At 43.9% G+C, this 20,345-nt stretch overlaps 3 protein-coding genes across 6 annotated transcripts in view; all 3 read right to left on the reverse strand.

The window, feature by feature from the left end:
- LOC115689744 (2-alkenal reductase (NADP(+)-dependent)-like) overlaps positions 1-20,345 on the reverse strand; it is a 37,217-nt gene that overhangs the window by 15,991 nt on the left and 881 nt on the right. The window lies entirely within an intron of this gene.
- LOC130139485 (2-alkenal reductase (NADP(+)-dependent)-like) lies at positions 5,953-8,963 on the reverse strand. 3 transcript variants are annotated; one of them, XM_056316604.1, is made up of 5 exons: positions 7,849-8,184; positions 7,451-7,628; positions 7,117-7,283; positions 6,521-6,603; positions 5,953-6,406 (listed from the first exon to the last, which is right to left on the reverse strand). In XM_056316604.1, exons 1-5 carry the CDS (start codon positions 8,074-8,076, stop codon positions 6,028-6,030), a joined length of 1,035 nt encoding a protein of 344 aa, XP_056172579.1. In that variant the 5' UTR covers positions 8,077-8,184; the 3' UTR covers positions 5,953-6,027. The 3 variants fall into 3 exon arrangements, with proteins under 3 accessions (XP_056172579.1, XP_056172581.1, XP_056172580.1); XM_056316606.1 differs by lacking the exon at positions 7,849-8,184 and adding an exon at positions 7,704-7,721; XM_056316605.1 differs by lacking the exon at positions 5,953-6,406 and adding an exon at positions 8,575-8,963 and having other exon boundaries at positions 6,517-6,603; positions 7,849-8,305.
- LOC115667901 (2-alkenal reductase (NADP(+)-dependent)-like) lies at positions 14,738-18,257 on the reverse strand. 2 transcript variants are annotated; one of them, XM_056316609.1, is made up of 4 exons: positions 16,612-16,795; positions 15,997-16,163; positions 15,474-15,556; positions 14,738-15,355 (listed from the first exon to the last, which is right to left on the reverse strand). In XM_056316609.1, exons 1-4 carry the CDS (start codon positions 16,793-16,795, stop codon positions 14,977-14,979), a joined length of 813 nt encoding a protein of 270 aa, XP_056172584.1. In that variant the 3' UTR covers positions 14,738-14,976. The 2 variants fall into 2 exon arrangements, with proteins under 2 accessions (XP_056172584.1, XP_030445290.2); XM_030589430.2 differs by lacking the exon at positions 14,738-15,355 and adding an exon at positions 17,800-18,257 and having other exon boundaries at positions 15,470-15,556; positions 16,612-16,789.

Genomic DNA, 20,345 nt, shown 5'->3' on the forward strand with positions numbered 1-20,345 from the left:
ATTTGTGTCATTTCCCAATTAAAAACATTTGTGAATGAGTGTGACTAACCACTCTGGAGTTTAGTATAGAAATGGGATGGACTACAAAAAATCAAAAGCTTCATGTAGTTGGTCTCTCATCAATGCCTGCTCACTAATGATGAAAGATTTTGACGTAGACTCACAATGGACTCTTGTTGCGCGATGTGCCCACACTATCCAGAGATAATTATGCATGTTCTCAGAGATTGCAAATATGCAAAGGCAGTTTGGCAGAAGATTCTACCTGCCAGCTTCCGAGGTGACTTCTTCACCCAAGATCTACTCCCATGGTTGATATTGTACCTATATGGTTCATCAACTAGGGTTCAGGATAACTGGTCACCTATTTTTGCTGTTGCTTGTTGGCATTTCTGGAACTAGAGGAATAAACGATTATTTGAGAAGGATTTTTGTCTCACCAACGAACCCTTGTGCATGATTCTAGGCCATGTGAAAGATATCGCTTCAGTGCAACTGGCAGAACATAGATTGTCGCCTCAAAGGGAGAAAAGAGATAAGCTTGTGGGTTGGGCTGCCCCCCCGACTGGTTGGGTAAAGCTTAATTTCGACGGGGCCTCTAAAGGCAACCCGGGATCCGCTTCAGTAGGTGGGCTTTTGATAAATGAATTAGGCAGTTCGCTTGCTGAATTTGCTCAAATTGTGGGAGTGTGCTCTTCGCTCAAAGCAGAACAATGGAGCATCCTTTTGGGTCTTAAAATGACAATTTCTCTGGGCATACCTAAACTTATTGTGGAGGTGGACTCGCAAGTCGCCATTTCACTGCTTCAGAGATCATCTCCTGCTCTCAACTTTGGCGACACGCTCATTCCTCATATTCAGAAACTTTTAAGGTGTTTCCAGCATGTCAAAATGCTACATAATTTAGGGAAGGTAACTCATGTGCTTACTCGTTAGTGTCACGCCCCGACACGGAATCACGATCAATGTGTGATGACTGATCATGACTAGAACGAGCCTGTGACTTGTGAAAACAAGTTAGTACGACTCGTTCATTTTATTCAAATGCGCAAGTGGAAGCAAATCTAAACGAGTAATCACAAGAACAACATAAGCAAATCATTGCACGTTATATTTACATGATCGTGCTTATTTTAACAAGCCCGTCTCTCGGGCCATTGCAAATATCATACATATTTCACACGCCTATTCCAAAGGCTTTTTTGTGCAAAGGCCAACTATAGATAACAAAATTTCAGCTTGGGGTAATCCTACTCACGCTACTCCATCTACTTGCGCTCCCGTTCACATGTGCTACTCCTCCCTGCGACCTGTCTGCTTGGTCGTCTCATGCCCCACCCGTGGCATGCCCTGGAGCCGGCCTGCCCATACCATCAAAAGGGCCGTTGAACCCGCACAGGGGTCCAATCCAGTCTCAGTTAGACAAGCAGGATCGTGCCACATACGTGTGGGGGTTCAATTCTTCGAGGTCCTTGTCCACCAGAACATAAGTTGTAATCCGACAGTAGGCGTGGCCTTCACGATCATCGATCACGGTGAGCAACTCAGCTCGCATTTCTACGAGGTTGCCGAAATGGGTTGGGGGAACCGCATCTGTTGAGAATGTGCACACAACAAAGAGACATACTAATGACCAAGTTCTAGCATGAGTCGGACTTGGTTAGTGTTTGTGACAAGAGCCCAGAGGGGGTCAGGGATGACGACAATCACGAGGATGAAGTTGGACTTCTTGCCAAGGTGGAGATTTATTGAGGATGGCTTGAAGTCATCAACCGGGCTTACGGAGTCCTAGTCTTGCGGGTTGATTCGCGTTAGCGACTAAGTTCATAGGTGCCGAAACACCCCTTTGTCACTCTAGGTGCGGGAAGTTACTTTGCCTGCCTTACCCGGCGGTAACCAGTCGAAATTGACGTAGTGTCTACCTTCACCACCCAAGGTCCCCCTAAGTTCTCTCCAAATATTTTTCTTTCTCCGAAAGAGGGAATACGGAGAGAACTTATTAGAGAGGTCCCTCCATCATACTGGGGAATTCATTCCCCTATCTCTCCTTAAACCTTTTAAAATCATGCCCAGGACCTGAATCGCAAGGTAACCTGTAACTCAAAGTAGATTTTTGCTATAGGATCGTGTCACGCCCCAAACCCTACGGATGCACAACATCCCACTACTGTCATCACGATGCGATGTCCCAGGACTCGTCGTCGATCCTTCATTTTATCTTTTAATTACGCATACGGAAGCGATAACAATAATCACCCGAACAACTACAATAAATAAGGATAGACAGGAAAACGATTCGCAACAGTTAAACAACAACACCATTTTTAATATTCACTTGATTAACCCATGGGAACATTTTTACAAGCCCACTTCAGGCATTACCACAAAAGCCAACAAAAAGATACCAGGCTGGGGCCAATCTATTTCACCAACAGGTCAATCTCAAAAAGCTAGCTTCCAGACACCCCGAACCATATTGGGTGCATCAACATGCTAAGGGCCTGAAAAATGTTAACAACAACAAATGAGACGAAAGTCTCAATAAGTTAACGGCCTAAGCCCCGTTTAGAAGGCCAACTCACCTCAGGGGTCCCTAATCACATGACCACGCATTGGACACAAGTCATTAATCAACCATAGGCATCCTTACCTCGCTTTAGCACACGTGTCATACATAACATCAGTTAACAATGTCATAACAATGCACACAGCACAAGACGTAGTCGGAACACATAAAGAGATTTCCCATGCATCATGCGTCCATACTCGTGCGTGTCTCGATTATAAGGTAAAATCACTTGGGCACGTCTCATACCATACCTAGCAATATTCACCCCATAATCGAATACTATGCAACATGCGTGTTCCATTTCTTAATTTCTCATGACTTCTCAGGTCCACTGCAACGTCAAGTGATACACAGCGAGATGACAGTTTTCCGGGATGACCGAGCATCCGATGAATCGAGCTTGATCTACAGCAGATCTCGACAAATCAGGCATTCGATAAATCGAGCGCGATCTACAGCAGACCTCGACAAATCAGGCATCTGATAAATCAAGCGCGATCTACAGCAGACCTCGACAAATCAGGCATCTAATGAATCGGGCGCGATCTACAGCAGACCCTGATAAACCAGGCATCCGATAAATCAGGCGCGATCTACATCAGTCCCCGATAATCAGGCATCCGACAAATCAGGCTCGATCTACAGCAGTCCCGGATAATCAGGCATCCGACAAATCAGGCGCGATCTACAGCAGTCCCAAATAAGTCAGGCATCCGACAAATCAGGCACGATCTACAGTAGTCCCCGATAAGTCAGGCATCGTCAAGCGGTGTCCAGCAAGATGGCTCCAACATGTGACCACACGAGCACTCGAACATTCAAGCCAATTCTTATCTTTTCATTTAGCCAATGCATGCATGAGTTACATCAATGCCACGGACCAATGCCAAGTGGTCACATATGCAAATGGTCAATCGACTTTGTGAACCTCATTTCAAAACATAATTTTCATCCTTAAGGCATTAAATTCATTTAGCTACTCCAACTAATCAACACGGCCATTCATAGAATAAGCATCATAACTCAAGCATGTAGGACGAACGGCGAGCGAGAACGGCGGTGGACGGCGCGACGGAGGAGCAGCTGTGGGTGGTTGTTCGGGGCTGCTCGGGTCAAATCGGGGGCTAATCTAAGGATGTAATGGCAGCTGGTGGTGGTGGTGGCTTGGGGTGCCGGACAGTGGCGGCAAGCAGCGGAGGCGGACGGAGGGCGAGACCGGCGAGAGGTGCACTCGCCTTGGCTGGAAAGCAGGCCAGTGACGGGAGGTTCCGGGGGGCCAGGGGCGGTGCTACCCAGTCTGAGATGGAGTTGGGGGTGGCAGTGGCTCGATGGCGGAGAGGAGCGGCGAACGGCGGTGGCTGGTCCGATGAGGACAGGCCGGCGGTTAGCAGCAAAAATGGAGGAGCCGAGCGGAAAGGAGAAAGAACGAAGAAGAAGAAAGAAAAGAAGAAGCAGAAGAAGAAGTGGGGGAAATGATGGGGAGTTGGTGGGAGTGGGCGAGGGAGTCAAAGGCGTGGGAGAGGTCAGCGAAGAAGGGGGAATTAGCGGGGAAGGGGAAGAGAGAGAGAGGAGTTCGTGGGAGTGCGTGGGGTGGTCTGCCGAACGAAGGGGAAAAGTGAGAGAGAGGAGAGAGAGTCAACGATTGTCTCCACACGAAAATCTTCCACCAAAATTTTTCCTTTTTTTTTTTTCAATTTCCTAAATTTTGTCATTCAAATTACCATTCCAAAAATCACCAAATCGGATCGAATTTTCAGAACATTACAGATCGTGTGTAATGCAAGAGAGATTCCCAAAACACTCACTTTTCCTCATTGAAGATAAAGTCCATGTTAGCTAATGTCTCATAATTTATTGCGTATAAATATTCTTTTGTCAAGTTTCGTGTGATGTGTTAAAAATACCCTCAATATCTTCTAAATATCTCCGAAAGATATTTAAATATCTCTAAGCGTAACCGTGTGCATAGCGAGTCTGCTTAACACGTACGAAACTTGCGAGATACAAAGAGTATTGAGAGCCTCGTCCAAGAGAGTTGATAGTGTGGGAAAACTTCTTTTCTTGTGATTAATTGTTGCGATTTTGGATTCATTTCAGGATTGGAAAACACTTATGAGTGACCGTGATTAAGTGGTTGTAATTTTATCTTCCCCAATTATAATGGAATCATCCCGTCTATCTCTCCCGTAGGAGTAGATGTATCGCTGAACCACATACATTCGTTATTTTCAGAATTTATTTCTACAATTTATTTCTTGTTCAAATCGTTTATTTGTTCACGTTTCCGCGGCATTCAGAACAATTTGGTACCTCAAACCAGTTTTATGAGAGGCGATGACCCTTTACATCGACATCCTAGAGAGGCATAGTGTTGCGGAAGCCAAGCGATCGAACAATAAAATTGACAGAATAAGAAAATAAATCGGACACCAGATTTACGTGGTTCGGTCGTAGTGACCTACGTCCACGGGGAGAGCAGCACGGAATTCCACTATAGATCAAGCGATACAACGGAGATTACAACCACACTCGAGTCACTCAAACACTCTCAATGTTTCCCAAGCCCCAATTACACCCAATAACTCACACAGTGTTTAGCCCCAATTCCTTACGAAATAATATTTCAATCTCACGAAGGAATTATACACAAATCTTATCACAAGATTTAAGCTTGAACACTAATTCTTCTTGGATGTAATTCACGAACGAGAATCCACGGAAACACCCACCGCCAAGCACTCACGAATGCGGCGCTTCCTTCTTCGTGCACAATAGCTTCTGGATCACTTGCACGGCACACCAAGCACTCGCATTAGGCGCTTCATGACTTCTTCTGTCTATTGACCAACTGAGCAACTCGCTAATATATATGAACATGCTCATATATCCACCGTCTGAAGAAGTGCAACAAATCGCTACGCGTACTGCAGAGGGAAACATAATCAAGTGGGATTCGGTCAACGAAAGTCAACTTTCCTCTTTTCTATCTTTCTTTGACCGACTCTTCAATGCACTCAGCAAGGAAATTGACTCACGTAATCTCCTTTTTTTATTATTTCTTTCCTTGGATGATTTGCTTTCCTTTCGTATTTGCTTGCCGACTCTTGCATGTTACGAAAACAAATTTCCAATATTTCCTTTTGCTCGATTTCGGAGATCCGCAAAATATCCAATTCGGAATATTTAGATTTCGCTTTGAGCTTAAACTCGAGACATATTTTCAACACATAGCATAATATTTTAGACTCATTCGCGAGAAACTCCAAGCACCTGTTTGCCAACATTGCTGCCGGAAAACAACCCAACCAGATGTTCTGGTCCCTTGTTATAAGAGACGCATCTATACTCAAACGACCTCGCAGGACAGAACGGCAACGCACAGATAAACAGAAAACAACCCCTTTTGAAAACACGAGAAAAAAAAAGATTATGCCGATGAAGAAGTACAGAAAGCTGACTCATTCGCAAGAAACCATGACCACCTGTTTCCCGACACTGCGGCCGGAGAACACCCCGACAAGAGCTGCCGGACCGTTCTCGAGCCCTTCGACGATGTCTTCCACGTACACAATCTTCCCCTCTTTGATCTGAGGCAATACCGTCTCCAGGAACTTCGGGTAGAGATGATAATAATCGGGCACTACGAAACCTTCCATCCGAACCCGCTTAAGGAGGAGGTTCAGCAAGTTGTGTACGCCTTCGGGCTGCTCGAGGTTGTACTGTGAGATCATTCCACATACTGTGATTCGGCCATGAAGTTTCATGTTGAGCAGCACCGCATCAAGCATCTTTCCGCCGACATTTTCGAAGTAGATATCGATCCCCTCGGGGAAGCATCTAAACATTTAAGACAGAAAAAAGTCAACTCGAGTCGGCTTCAGAATGTGTGCATATTTTATATTCTGTACATCAGTCACTTGCTCAATCATCGTTACCATATTCCTGGCTCACCTTTTCAGTGCTGCATCCAGATCCAGTTCCTCCTTGTAGTTGAAAGCATCATCGAATCCAAACTTGTTCTTCAGCAAATCAACCTTTTTGGCGAACATAACAGCAAGAGAGAACTTTAAGCAAGATAAAATCCGGAAGAGATTATTAAGACTGTATTTTTAGCATTTGTGTTTAGTGAAATGATGAGGGTATGCATTCAACACTGCCATCACTCTCTTGAGGATTCTCAAATTTGAGACATACAGCACTCATCATACCTCAAGTGCTTTTTTTAGATTTAATTCTATATGAGTAGACGACTGTTTAAGCCTTTAAGAGAACATGAACATGCACTCTATTTCAAACGCTTGTCTAGTCACTTAGTATGAAACAACAGTGAAAATTGCAGATGCCAAACATGTTGGGTGAACCATTAACATCTACGTGACTATGTACTTCTTTCAACAAGAGAGAGAGAGAGAGAGAGAGAGAGAGAGAGAGAGAGAGAGAGAGAGAGAGAGAGTGAAAGAGAAGAAGGGGGGGGGGATCGTCGTCAACGCACTAGTGCTTAAACAATTACTATTCAAGGAAACACTAGACGAATGTGAGATGATTACCTTCTCTTTGCTACCGGCGCTGCCAACAACATAACAGCCCAACGACTTTGCAAACTGGCCAACAAGCTGACCAACAGCTCCCGCCGCCGAGGATATGAAAACAGTCTCTCCTTTCTTAGGAGAGGATACCTCGAAAAACCCAGCATAAGCCGTCATGCCTGGCATACCTGGAAAGTTTAGATTTGTAGAAATTAGACGAGTCACGAAATTAGCCGTCATGGCTGTCCATACTAACTTGAGAATGAAATAGACCGAACAAAGTATCTTAACAATCTGATTCCCCTTATTCTTTAACACTGAAAGAGATATTAAACCAGATGATTAAAGAGCATACCCAAAAGGCCGGTGTAGTAAGACAGAGGAACATCGGCGTGTTCGATCTTAAAGCAAGTCTCTGGCGCAGTAATTAGACTGTACTCCTCCCATCCAGTCATGCCCCAAACCAAGTCGCCTTTCTTGAAATTTGGATGCCCAGATTCCAAAACTCTAGCTACTCCATATCCAGGAACAGGCTGCGCCATTGTGTTATATACTTCAGAATATAAGTGCCAATACATTTAGCAAACGCGAATAGACATTGAACTTACAAGTAGGAGAGAGTTTGCTCCCTTTGAATTTTACTTGTCGAGTGTACTTGTCGCAAATTTGAGTTCGATTTATTCGTGCGAGTTCATAACTTACTCTCGCCATCATGAATCGAGTAAATGTAATGAGAGAGATGGTGGTACTTACGGAACCGAGCTGAGTGGAGTACTTGATGAGGTTGAAATTGTAGGGATCGCAAGCCAGGTACAAGTTCTTCACCGCGATGGCCCCCGAACCGGCGTCGGCCTTCAATCTCTCCGAGCTCGTCCTAACTTCCAAGTTGGTCTCTTTCAGGGAACCTCGTACCTGCTCTCTGTATATCACCTGCTTGTTGCTCATCACTTCCACTGATGCATTCTTGTTCACCTTCTCCATTCTCTCTCTAGAGCTGTGTTCTCTCTCTCTCTCTCTCCCCTTCTTTTTCTTGGATTTTTTTGTTCTTGGATTTGATTGATGGGAAACGTAGCCAAACACTGCACGGGGTATGTATGGGGGGAGATGGGCGATGAGATATGCATACGTTGCTGACGTGTGCCCATGCGTCATCTGTATGCATGCTTACGTGTGCCGTAGTGTCATCGGTGGAATAGTATTCCAATAATTCCTTGGGAAATAAAAAAAGGTCACGAAAGTAGTCAATTGAATTCTAATCATTAGAAAATTCTCTGATTTGCAGTAGAACTTTCATGAATCTTTTTACGTGGAAGCAAAGAATTCGAAGAAAATCCTAAAATCATGCCTTTCTTAAGAGGTAAGCTCTGCACATCGTCAGTTTCCCTTTTCCATATATCCTTAACCACCCTCACTCTTTTTTTTTTTTCTTTTTTTTTTCCAAAAAAGAGCTTCGTTCAGGAGAAAATATTAGGTACATACCAGGTCAGTAAAATATTAATCCACTTAACGTACGACACGTGGTGATTTCGGGCCCACATGTCAGATTTCTCTCCCCCTTTGTCTCTCTCCTCTCTCCCCTGCTTCTTCACGACTCCGCTAAAATTTTGCTCTTTTTCATTTCTTCACTGGTTTCGGCTCCTTCTCAGGGAATTGAAATGGGAAATTGAAACCAAAGTTGGGGAAGAAAGGGAAGGCATTCTTCTGGTCTTTGGGAGTTTCACTACTTTCCAAAATCCCATTTTTCTCAGCCATGTGTGTCCCAGAGATAAAGAGGAGAAATTTGTTGGATTTGGGTGCGTTGCAGAGGCTGAGAAAACAGAGAGAGTCCTGGGTTTTGAAGAGGGTTTTTGTTGGGTGTTCTTCTTGAAGGAACTGGTTGCGACGGCGACGACTTCGCGGACTCCGCCTCGTCCGCCGCTCCCCTGGGTTCAAGAACCTGCCCAAGCCCCCCCCCCCCCCCGGTCTTCATCACCCGCAACCCCGAGCCCTCCCACAGCTCCTGCATCCTCGAGGTCCCTTGCGGATCCGATGTCGTCCCCTCCCTCCGCAGCTTCTGGATCTGGCTAGCCATTGCTCAGGCAGCGAGGGTCGGTCCCTCGCCGAAGGCCGCGAGGGCGACCCTCGCCCCCGCAAAAATTTTAACGGAGTCGTGAAGAAGCAGGGGAGAGAGGAGAGAGACAAAGGGGGAGAGAAATCTGACATGTGGGCCCGAAATAGCCACGTGTCGCACGTTAAGTGGACTAATATTTTGCTGACCTGGTATCACTGAGGTACCTAATATTTTCTCTGAGGGGTGGATGAGAGACCCCATTAGAGGGGAGGGTATTTTGGATTTGAGCACCTTGACTTGATTCGAGAGTAATATTATGCGTACACATTAGGGTGGTGAAATTATAACCCTTGATTGAAAGAACAAATGATGAGATGGATGAACTTAAACGGGTTGGCGTAAAAGTTTTGATCTAGACTCATCCGTTATTAGAAGGATTAATGACATAAATGGTTATTAAACATTGACCTAATGTGCAATATGGTTCATGAATTTTAAGTATGTTCATTATGATTCTTGAACTTTAGTCCAATGTGTAATATCGCCCAAAATTTTTTAATTTGTTTAATGTGATCGCTCGACTTTTGGTATATGATCAACTTAGTCCTTGGACTGTATAAAAATATTCCTCGTAATTGAAAGCATCATCGAAACCAAATTTGTTCTTCCGCAAATCAACTATCTTCGCAAAAATAACAGCAAGAGATGAACTTTAAATAAGATAGCTCGGAAGAAATCGGTTAAAATCAGGATTTTAAAGGCACCTACGGGCATCGTGGGTGATACAAAAAGGAAAATAAGAGTTCTTTCCCACATTGAAGATCGAGTCTATGTTGATATAATTTCCCACAAGACTTCTTTCCCTCATTGAAGATGAAGTGTAAGTTGGTGTAGGAGAAGTGCTTATAGTTATTCCATTGTTGAATTTCGTTTGGTGTGCATAGTAACTAGTAAGTGCATTTCGTTTGGTGTGCATGGTAAGTGCGCTTAATATGTATGAAACTTGTGAGAGAGCCAAAAAAACATTGAGAACCATCACCTAAGAGAATTTGAGAGTGAGAAAATTCGTTTCTTCATATTGATTATTGTGTATTCGATATTAACTTAGAATTAAAAAGAGATAATGATATAAATGATCCATGATTTTTTGCCCAATATGCAATATAGTCCATGAATTTTTAATTTGTTCAATGCGGTCCCTAAACTTTATCCTAATATGCACTGTGGTTCCCGAACTTTTAATTTGTTCAGTATGGTCCATGAACTTTTGGTATGTATTCAATTTAGTCTTTGAACTATATATAAATATTTAATATTGTCCTTCATTTATTTCAAGTTTAGGAATAACATTGAACATTTTCATATAATTCATGGACTAAATTGAACATGTACCAGAAGTCCAGGAATCACATTGAACAATCTAAAGGATTAGGGACAACATTGCACATTAAACTAAAGTTTAAAGACAACATTGAACAAATTAAAAGTTCAGAGACTATTTGTGTCATTTCCCAATTAAAAACACTTGTGAATGAGTGTGACTAACCACTCTGGAGTTTAGTATAGAAATGGGATGGGCTACAAAAAATCAAAAGCTTCTTGTGGTTGGTCTCTCATCAGTGCCTGCTCACTATTGATGAAAGATTTTGACGTAGACTCACAATAGACTCTTGTTGCGCTATGTGCCCACACTATCCAGAGACAATTAAGCATGTTCTCAGAGATTGCAAATATGCAAAGGCAGTTTGGCAGAAGATTCTACCTGCCAGCTTCCGAGGTGACTTCTTCACCCAAGATCTACTCTTATGGTTGATATTGTACCTATATGGTTCATCAACTAGGGTTCAGGATAACTGGTCACCTATTTTTGCTGTTGCTTGTTGGCATTTCTGGAACTAGAGGAATAAACGATTATTTGAGAAGGATTTTTGTCTCACTAGCGAACCCTTGTGCGTGATTCTAGGCCATGTGAAAGATATCGCTTCAGCGCAACTGGCAGAACATAGATTGTCGCCTCAAAGGGAGAAAAGAGATAAGCTTGTGGGTTGGGCTGCCCCTCCGACTGGTTGGGTAAAGCTTAATTTCGACGGGGCCTCTAAAGGTAACCCGGGATCCGCCTCAGTAGGTGGGCTTTTGATAAATGAATTAGGCAGTTCGCTTGCTAAATTTGCTCAAATTGTGGGAGTGTGCTCTTCGCTCAAAGCAGAACTATGGAGCATCCTTTTGGGTCTTAAAATGACAATTTCTCTGGGCATACCTAAACTTATTGTGGAGGTGGACTCGCAAGTTGCCATTTCACTGCTTCAGAGATCATCTCCCGCTCTCAACTTTGGCGACACGCTCATTCCTCAGATTCAAAAACTTTTAAGGTGTTTCCAGCATGTCAAAATGCTACATAATTTAGGGAAGGTAACTCATGTGCTTACTCGTTAGTGTCACGCCCCGACACGGAATCACGATCAATGTGTGATGACTGATCATGACCAGAACGAGCCCGTGACTTCTGGAAACAAGTTAGTACGACCCGTTCATTTTATTCAAATGCGCAAGCGGAAGCAAATCTAAATGAGTAATCACAAGAACAACATGAGCAAACCATCGCACGTTATATTTACATGATCGTGCTTATTTTAACAAGCCCGTCTCTCGGGCCATTGCAAACATCATACATATTTCACACGCCTATTCCAAAGGCTCTTCCGTGCAAAGGCCGACTATAGATAACAAAATTTCGGCTTGGGGTAATCCTACTCCTGCTACTCCATCTACTCGCACTCCCGTTCACATGTGCTACTCCTCCCTGCGACCCGTCCGCTTAGTCGTCTCACGCCCCACCCGTGGCATGCCCTGGAGCCGGCCCGCCCATACCGTCAAAAGGGCCGTTGAACCCGCACAGGGGTCCAATCCAGTCTCAGTTAGACAAGCGGGATCGCGCCACATACGTGTGGGGGACCAATTCTTCGAGGCCCTTGTCCACCAGAACATAAGTTGTAATCCGACAGTAGGCGCGGCCTTCACGATCATCGATCACGGTGAGCAACTCAGCTCGCATTTCTACGAGGTTGCCGAAACGGGTTGGGGGAAACGCCATTCTACGGACCTGAAAAGAGAAAAATAACGGGGAATGAGTCGGGGGACTCAATAAGTAAACTCACTAATGTCAAGCGAGGATGAATCAATCGCATTAACATGAGTTGGCTCTTATCGCACCAGCGTCGATGACAAATTATTAGCAAAGTTTATGCCAACAAATAACTAGAGAACATGAAGCATAGCTATCATATATGAACATCACTAGCCAAGTTCTGGTTTCTATCTCGAGATGTGAACATTGAACATGAAACATAAGCATGCCATAGAAAGAACCAACTACGATCAACCAAATGATCAAACACGATCCAAGCAAACCACGTTACAACGTTTCTCATCTTCCTTTCTCGATATTAGGGAATTCACTTACTCAAATGATAAAACAAGAACACGTGAGAAACAAAGAAAGTAAGTAGCGTATGGCTTGAGCACGGTTCTTGGGCGTGGGCTCCTTAGTTGGCCGAACAAGAGAAAATAAAAGAAGGGGATGGTCGGTGAGGCCCTTTTGGGCGTGAACAAGAAAGCAAGGAAGTAAGTGGAAGAGATGATGGCCGGTTGGTGTGTGTGTGTGAGTGCATGTGGGGCTTTCAAATCAAGTGGGGGCCTTCTCTATATATAATGGTCCATGGTCCATGCTTGAGTTATGAAAAAGAGACAAGGTCATCATGAAATGGCCCTTAAAGTCAAGTGTCATCATTATCTTAATTTGGAAATCTCGGGTATTAACGAACAATGGCCAAAAGAGCATGATGAAGTGATATTGCCAAATCTAAGCCATTAAGTGCTCTTAATGTGGCTTTCTCCTCTCTTGGTTTCTCGTGGCTTCCCCCCCTCGACCGATTACTTCTTTGTCCTTTGCTTATTATTGGTGACAATGAGTCACCATGTTTCATTTGTAGCAGTAGACAACTCAGCTGGTTATCAATTATGGAGGGAGGACACCTAAGCAAAGCACTAATAATGGTGGTTTCTAGAGTAAAATTTGACTTGGTCAAAATTTTGTCTTCTAGTTTCCTTTCATTTTTGAAGCGTGAGGCCAATCCTAGGTCCTTTACAAGTGCTGGTTCTACTCATAAATAACTTGGATCAATCGGGCTAGACAAAACCGACTAAACGACACTTAACTCTTAACCCCACATCATATTCATTCAACTTGTTTTTCCGAGGGTTTTTCACAATAATTCATGCTCATTAATCCCGTTCGATCCAAGATTTGGTGTAGGAAAACCTCCAAATATGACCAAACACATCCAAGCAAAAGTCTAAGTCCAACTATGCAAGTTTGGGCTGGTCGGGTTGCCCAAGCGCATGGCCTGTGCAATCGGGCTTGGCTGGGTGCAGGGCCGGGTACACTGTCGGGCTACAAGGGCACACGGCCGGGCACATGGTCGGGCGTGTGGCCAAGCGCATAGGCGCGGTGCTGGGCTGCACGAGTGGCGTGCCGAGCACAACGCCAAGCCACACGGGCAAGGGCTTGGTCTATGGACTAAACACATGCATTGGCACATAAATGAGCACCATGCATGGCTCATGGCCAAGTTTGTTGGAGCACGGAACTAGGTCAGAGCCGGATCTAACGGGCACATTGCCTGGCACAAAGGTTAGGCACAATGATTGGCACACGGCTGGGCACGTAGCCAGTCCGTGGCCTAGTTGATGGGCACAATGGCCGGTCATGTCCGGGCACAAGGCCTGGCCGGCGCGGCTGGCACAATGCCTGGCTCGCGACCAAGCCATTAGGCTCGTGGCCTGGCACATGGCTCGTCCATGGCCTACCCGACTTGACGCAATGATCTATGGCTGATTCACGACCGGTCCACGTTCCAGTGTCGACGATCCATGGTCGACCTTCGGTTGTCATGTAGCCTCGTGGAATCCAGTATCCCGTAATCAACTCATGGTCATCAGTGACCCATGCATGGCCGTACGGTATCACCTCGTGACCGACACATGCCGTCACGACACTGATCCATAGCTATCCCGGACTATCCCACTAACGGCCTTTATAGTCGAAGGGTCAATCCATAGTCGTATCACTCTAATCGACTTGCGTGATCGGGGAGTCATTCTACTATCGATCTCTAGGCCAATTCATGGACAATCTTTCGATCGAACCATGACCAACCCTTAGTACACTCGTTCCGACCATATTGTCCGTTCTATTACCGACCCTCGGCTCGGACTGCTTGCCCAATCTATCACCATTTACCTTTGCCTACCGAAGTCCAAATTCAAGGAGATTAGGAGATTAGGTTGGTTCAAGTTTCATTAGACGAGTTCTATTGTAATTTTTGGGCTTTGCCCCTTTCAATACCAAAAAAAAAAAAAAAAAAAGATAGTGTAATCTCATCTTTGCTGATTATGATAGCATATCTCGTCAATCTATTCTCTTGGCTTAGGCACGATACCGAGCTACGTAAATTAAGTATATTCGACTTTTTAATTTTAATTTTATTTTTTGTACTCTTTTTGTTTATTTATGTTCCCACGTTAACCTGTCAGTTTGGTATTTCAAAACAGTTTTATTTATAGCCGATGACAGGGTACATAAAGACGCATTTACATCGACATCTCAGAGACACATTTACACTCAAATGTCCCTTGCACCATCACCAAACCAAGAAACCACCTCTATGTTCCCGTATGACAGAACGGCAGGGCAAAGACAAAAGGAAAACAACTCCTTTCCAAAGCATGAGGCAAAAAGAGACTATGCCGATGAAGAAGAACAGAAAGCTGACTCATTCGCGAGAAACCACGACCACTTGTTTCCCGACATTGCGACCAGAGAACAGCCCAACAAGAGCAGCCGGACCATTCTCGAGCCCTTCGGCGATGTCTTCCACGTACACAATCTTCCCCTCTTTGATCTGAGGCAATACCGTCTCCAGGAACTTCGGGTAGAGATGATAATAATCGGACACTATGAAACCTTCCATTCGAGCCCGCTTCATGATAAGGCTCATCAAGTTGTGTACACCTTCAGGCTGCTCGAGGTTGTACTGTGAGATCATTCCACAAATCGCAATTCGGCCATTAAGTTTCATGTTGAGCAGCACTGCATCAAGCATCTTTCCGCCGACATTTTCAAAGTAGATATCGATACCTTTAGGGAAGCATCTAAACATTTACAGCAGAAAAAGTTAACTCGAGTCGTCTCCAGGAGCAGGTACATATTTTGTATCGTGTACAGCAGTCATTTATTTGCTCAATCATCCTTAAGATACACATGGCTCACCTTTTCAGTGCTGCATCCAGATCCGGTTCCTCCTTGTAGTTGAAAGCATTATCAAAACCAAACTTGTTCTTCAGTAAATCAACCTTTTTTGCAAAAATAACAGCACGAGAAGACTTTAATTAAGATTAAACCTGGAAGAGACTGATAAGACTGTATTTTTAACATTTATGTTGAGCGAAATGATGAGGGTACACATTCAAAACTGCATCACTCTCTTGAGCATTCTCAAATTTGAGAAATGCAGCACTCATCATACCTCAAGTGGATCTTTTAGATCTAATTCTATGTACTAGACGCCTATTTAAGCCATTAAGTTTTGTAAGAACATGGACATGCACTCTATTTCAAACACTTGTCTAGAAACTCTAGTATGAAACAAAAGTGAAACCAAATATGTTTGGTGAACCATTGACATTTGCCCAATTACCTGCTTCTTTCTACATGAAAGAGACGGAGGGGCCAGCGTACTTGTGCTTAAACAATTACTATTCAAGGAAAGACTCGACAAATGTGAGATAATCACCTTCTCTTTGCTACCAGCGCTGCCAACAACATAACAACCCAACAACTTTGCAAACTGGCCAACAAGCTGACCAACGGCTCCCGATGCTGCCGATAAGAAAACAGTCTCTCCTTTCTTAGGAGAGCATACCTCAAAAAACCCGGCATAAGCCGTCATGCCTGGCATACCTGAAAGTTTAAATTTGTAGAAATTAGACGAGTCACAAGATTTGCTGAAGCATAAGAGGAGTGTTATGCTATGGCAACATCCCAAATGATCCGATTATTGCCCATAGGTGAAGCCCGGGAGAAATGTATTGACTCCTCAAGGAAAGCTACTATTTCATTGAGAAATAATCGATTTACACACTTCTTTCAATGCGTAAAGACAGTTTACAGGGCTCTAACTTTAGACAATGCAACAAGGGCATATGGTTCATCAACAAGGAAGATCCCTACAAGAAAAATGCAAAGGAAGCACACTCTTTTCTTGCATAGCCGGAGGCTATCCAAACTTGAATGATACAGAACAGAGTATCTTAACGATCGAACTGCCCTTATTCATTAACATTGAAAGATATATTACATTTGATGAATAAAGAGCATACATTTAACATTAGATGATAAAAGAGCATACCCAAAAGGCCGGTATAGTAAGACAGAGGAACATCGGTGTGTTCAATCTTAAAGCAAGTCTCTGGCACAGTTATTAGACTATACTCCTCCCATCCAGTGATGCCCCAAACCAAGTCGCCTTTCTGGAAATTTGGATGACCAGATTCCAAAACTCTAGCTACTCCATATCCAGCAATAGGCTGCATCAATGGGTTAAATACTTCAGAATATAAGTGGAAACACATTTAGCAAACACAAATAGACATTGAACTCCCAAGAAGGATGATTGGAAATGAAAAGAATTTCATAATCAAATACGCTGCAATAACCAGAAACCCTTTCAATTTAAAAGTTTGCAGCTCCAGTCATATTGAAGTAAGCTAAGTCAAATGCAGCTCCCTAAACACTTAATATAACTTCTAACAAACCTAGAAGAAGAGCAGCATAATTTTAACATCTCAGCAGGAATAGAAGTGAAATTCACGGCAATACATTAGAATCCGAAGCAATATGCTAAAGGATGGAAACAAAACTCTGCTTATTCCAGAGCTGTGTTTATTTTATCTTTTAATGAATACATCTCATCGTCCTATTTCACGTGCAAGCTATCTGTCACCATTCATCATGCTGACACATAGATGGAAGGGTTAAGCAACTCACATCGTTTAACACCGTGATTTATGTGGCTGTGCAAACGAAAGACATGTGAAACTCTATGCCAAATAGCGTAAGTGAGGTTCTTTCGACACGCTAAGCTCTTTAATCCATATTCTGAATTTTTGGGCGACATCGCAAACCATTTCTACAATTTCAAAGGCACCACCAATTGGATCGCACTTACAGAGATAAAAAAGATTTAGCCATGATAGGCAGAATGAACAGAAATAGAGCACAGAGTCGCTACAATCATATTGAACAGCACAATTTGACATAATCACCAGCAGAGACACCACAACTTTCTCCTGAAACAAAATAATCAATCCCCAGAGCGAAGTGGTCAAAATAAAAAAAAGGACGAAAATTCAACACAATATCATACTCAACAAAACCCACATCATCCGACATTCGGAGCTCATTTTGTTCAGCACCTCCCCCAGTTTCAACAACGAGGAAGACCGGCTGACGCCGAGTGGATGACCCATTTTTCTTTTTCGATAGTCTGTTTTGGAAAAGAAAAGAATTTGACACGAAAAGACTTAGGCTTGCTCACCGAACCAGGTTCGAAGGAATCGCGGTAACCGGGGATATAGAGCTTCCTCATGCGAATCCTCATGTAAGGATCGCAGGACAAGTAGAGATTTTTCACGAGAACGCCACTGGAGCCCTCCGGGACTCGCAATTCCACGGTGGATTCGCGCACCTCCATGTCCGTCTCCTCGGGGGAACCACTCACGTAGCCCCTGAATATCACTTGCTTGTTCCTCACTCCCTCGCCATCCCCACCAGCCATCGCTCTCCGCCACTCCTTTTGGACGAAACGCGTAACACCCAGAAGAGAGAAAGACGAGCAGGTGTTGTGGTGTGCGAATGGCGTACCGTTCTTATGGACTGAGCCGAGAACGCGGGTGCAGAGGCCTTGAATGGCGAGACAAAAGAGGACCCTTTTTGTTCTGCTTTGTGTCTGTCCGAGTACGTGGGAAGAGTTGACGGGTGACGATGACGATGACTATAGCGATGTGTGGGGGACGACGACAACGTTTTGGCGTATTCCAGAGCGATCCCCGTTGTTAACAACGCCACTCTTCTTGCTGTATGGAGGCTCTGCTTTTGTCGCCGGGTCGAGTATGGCAGAGAGAATGAACACGACCCAGAATGGTGTGAAAGTGCACTTTCGCATAACGATTCACGTCCAGAGGAAATGGGAATGATTTCTTCTGTTTTATAGGCGATTATTCAGAAGACAGATGGACAAAGGTCAAAGCGAAAGATTCATGCAGAAGACGAAAATCATTAGAGGCTAGCGACGTGGGGAGTAGCGGGGGGGTGATCAATAATTGGTCGTAGAGACGGTCTTCAAGTGCGGGTGTACAGTCATACATTCGGTGCTCAAGCTCGACTTGAACTCGCTTGAGTATTGATATTTATGTTCGAACTCGACTTGATTAGAGATTGAAAATACAAATACTCGAGCTCCACTCAATTACCATTAACTCATGAATAAAATCGAGATCGAGCTTGAGCTCAAGCTCAAACTTAAGCTCTAATACTATGTAATTTTCACTGATCTGTTTGTACAATTATTAGATCTCTCTAAGAATACCATAAAAAAGCTACATTTCACTCGAGTACAAGGCTCATGAGAGACTCGACTTGGTTTCATCCTTATGCTTATCATAATCAAGGTTGTTTCCATATCATGACTCTCTCATAATGTATTGCAGCAATGCACCATGACCATTGATTTTCAAGTGTTTGGGTGGTACAACACTTTCTGTGGAAGTTTGCACAAAAAATCGAAACTTAGCAACGACGAAATGCAAAGAAAACCCCGGGATCAATAAGCGAGTCCTGGTGAGTTTGGGATTAGGTTTCATAGTGTTCCTTTTCTGATTGGTTCAGCCTAAACAGAGAGCTCTTCAAAATACTTACGAAACATTGGTGCCTGATTAGCCCAATGCACACGAGAGTTCATAACTTATGTTGGCATAATGAATTGGGTAAATTGTTCTTTTTATGTCCCTGAGCCGTGATTAGAAAAGACTAAATTTTCAATTGGTTGCGTCCGAACGGAGCTAACTAGGCCTAGCCAAGCCAAACCGAAAAATGAGCAATTTAATTTGACATGACAATTGTGCGGTTCAGGCCTACTAGGCCCGAAGGGCTACACTGGACCATCTGATTTATGATCACCTCTACAACTAAGTCACGATGAGCTATCTTCGTTTCTGGTCCGCGCGATCTGTCGAACATTTATGTCTCTTTGCCTCTGTTCCCTAGATAAATTCTCTCTCGTAGTTCTCTTTCTTTCCTTCTTTATTCCTCGTTTGCTGATTTAAGCAACGGCAAGTCCTCCTGAATCCAAGTCTCCGAGGCTTCCTTTGCTTAGGGCGCATGGTTTGACCCAGTCCACAAGTGGTTCAAGCCAGCCCAACGGAGCTTGGGAAAGACTCTGCATCATCAGTGTTCATAATCAGTCTTTATTCCACGTCATGGCAAGTGCATATTATTGTATAAGTCAATCTAAACACAATCCTGTCGGTTAATTTATTCATAACAAACAATCCAAAGACGACTTGCTTATTATAGCTAACTTGACAGTTGACACCAACTCACATTAATTTGGTATGAGAAGTAAGAAGCCTTAGAATGCACGATCGACAGGTAAAATATCGAAGCAGAAGTTTGAGTGCTGAAGCAGAGGAATAGTACAAGCAGAGATTCCAGATCGGTTACTCATGTAAAGGCGAGAACGAGATGTCTATTACCAAACCCGGGAAATAAGTACACCAGATGGTCCACTCTGAGAGTATCTCCCCTCAGTCGTCCCGCTCCATGTACCTGATTTGCGTTTCTCATGTCGGTTCGGTACTCTTCTTGTGGAGGAAGTAATTGAGAATGCTTTGTGAAAATGCAGTGTCATTTGAACCTCTAATTGGCCACGAACTGTGTAGAGCCTATATTTCTCAACTGGAGTTACATAGGAATATAGAGTGGTTGGCCTCAGGACTCACCCTCGCACACTTCTAATCACTGATACCGCCTAGCTTATCGTTTGAAGAATCTCATATTAGCTATTCCGGATACAGAATGGTATGG

This window comes from Syzygium oleosum, unplaced genomic scaffold, assembly GCF_021117445.2.
Source record: "Syzygium oleosum isolate NSW1041296 unplaced genomic scaffold, Sole_v2.1 Sole_v2.12, whole genome shotgun sequence".
NCBI lineage: Eukaryota > Viridiplantae > Streptophyta > Magnoliopsida > Myrtales > Myrtaceae > Syzygium > Syzygium oleosum.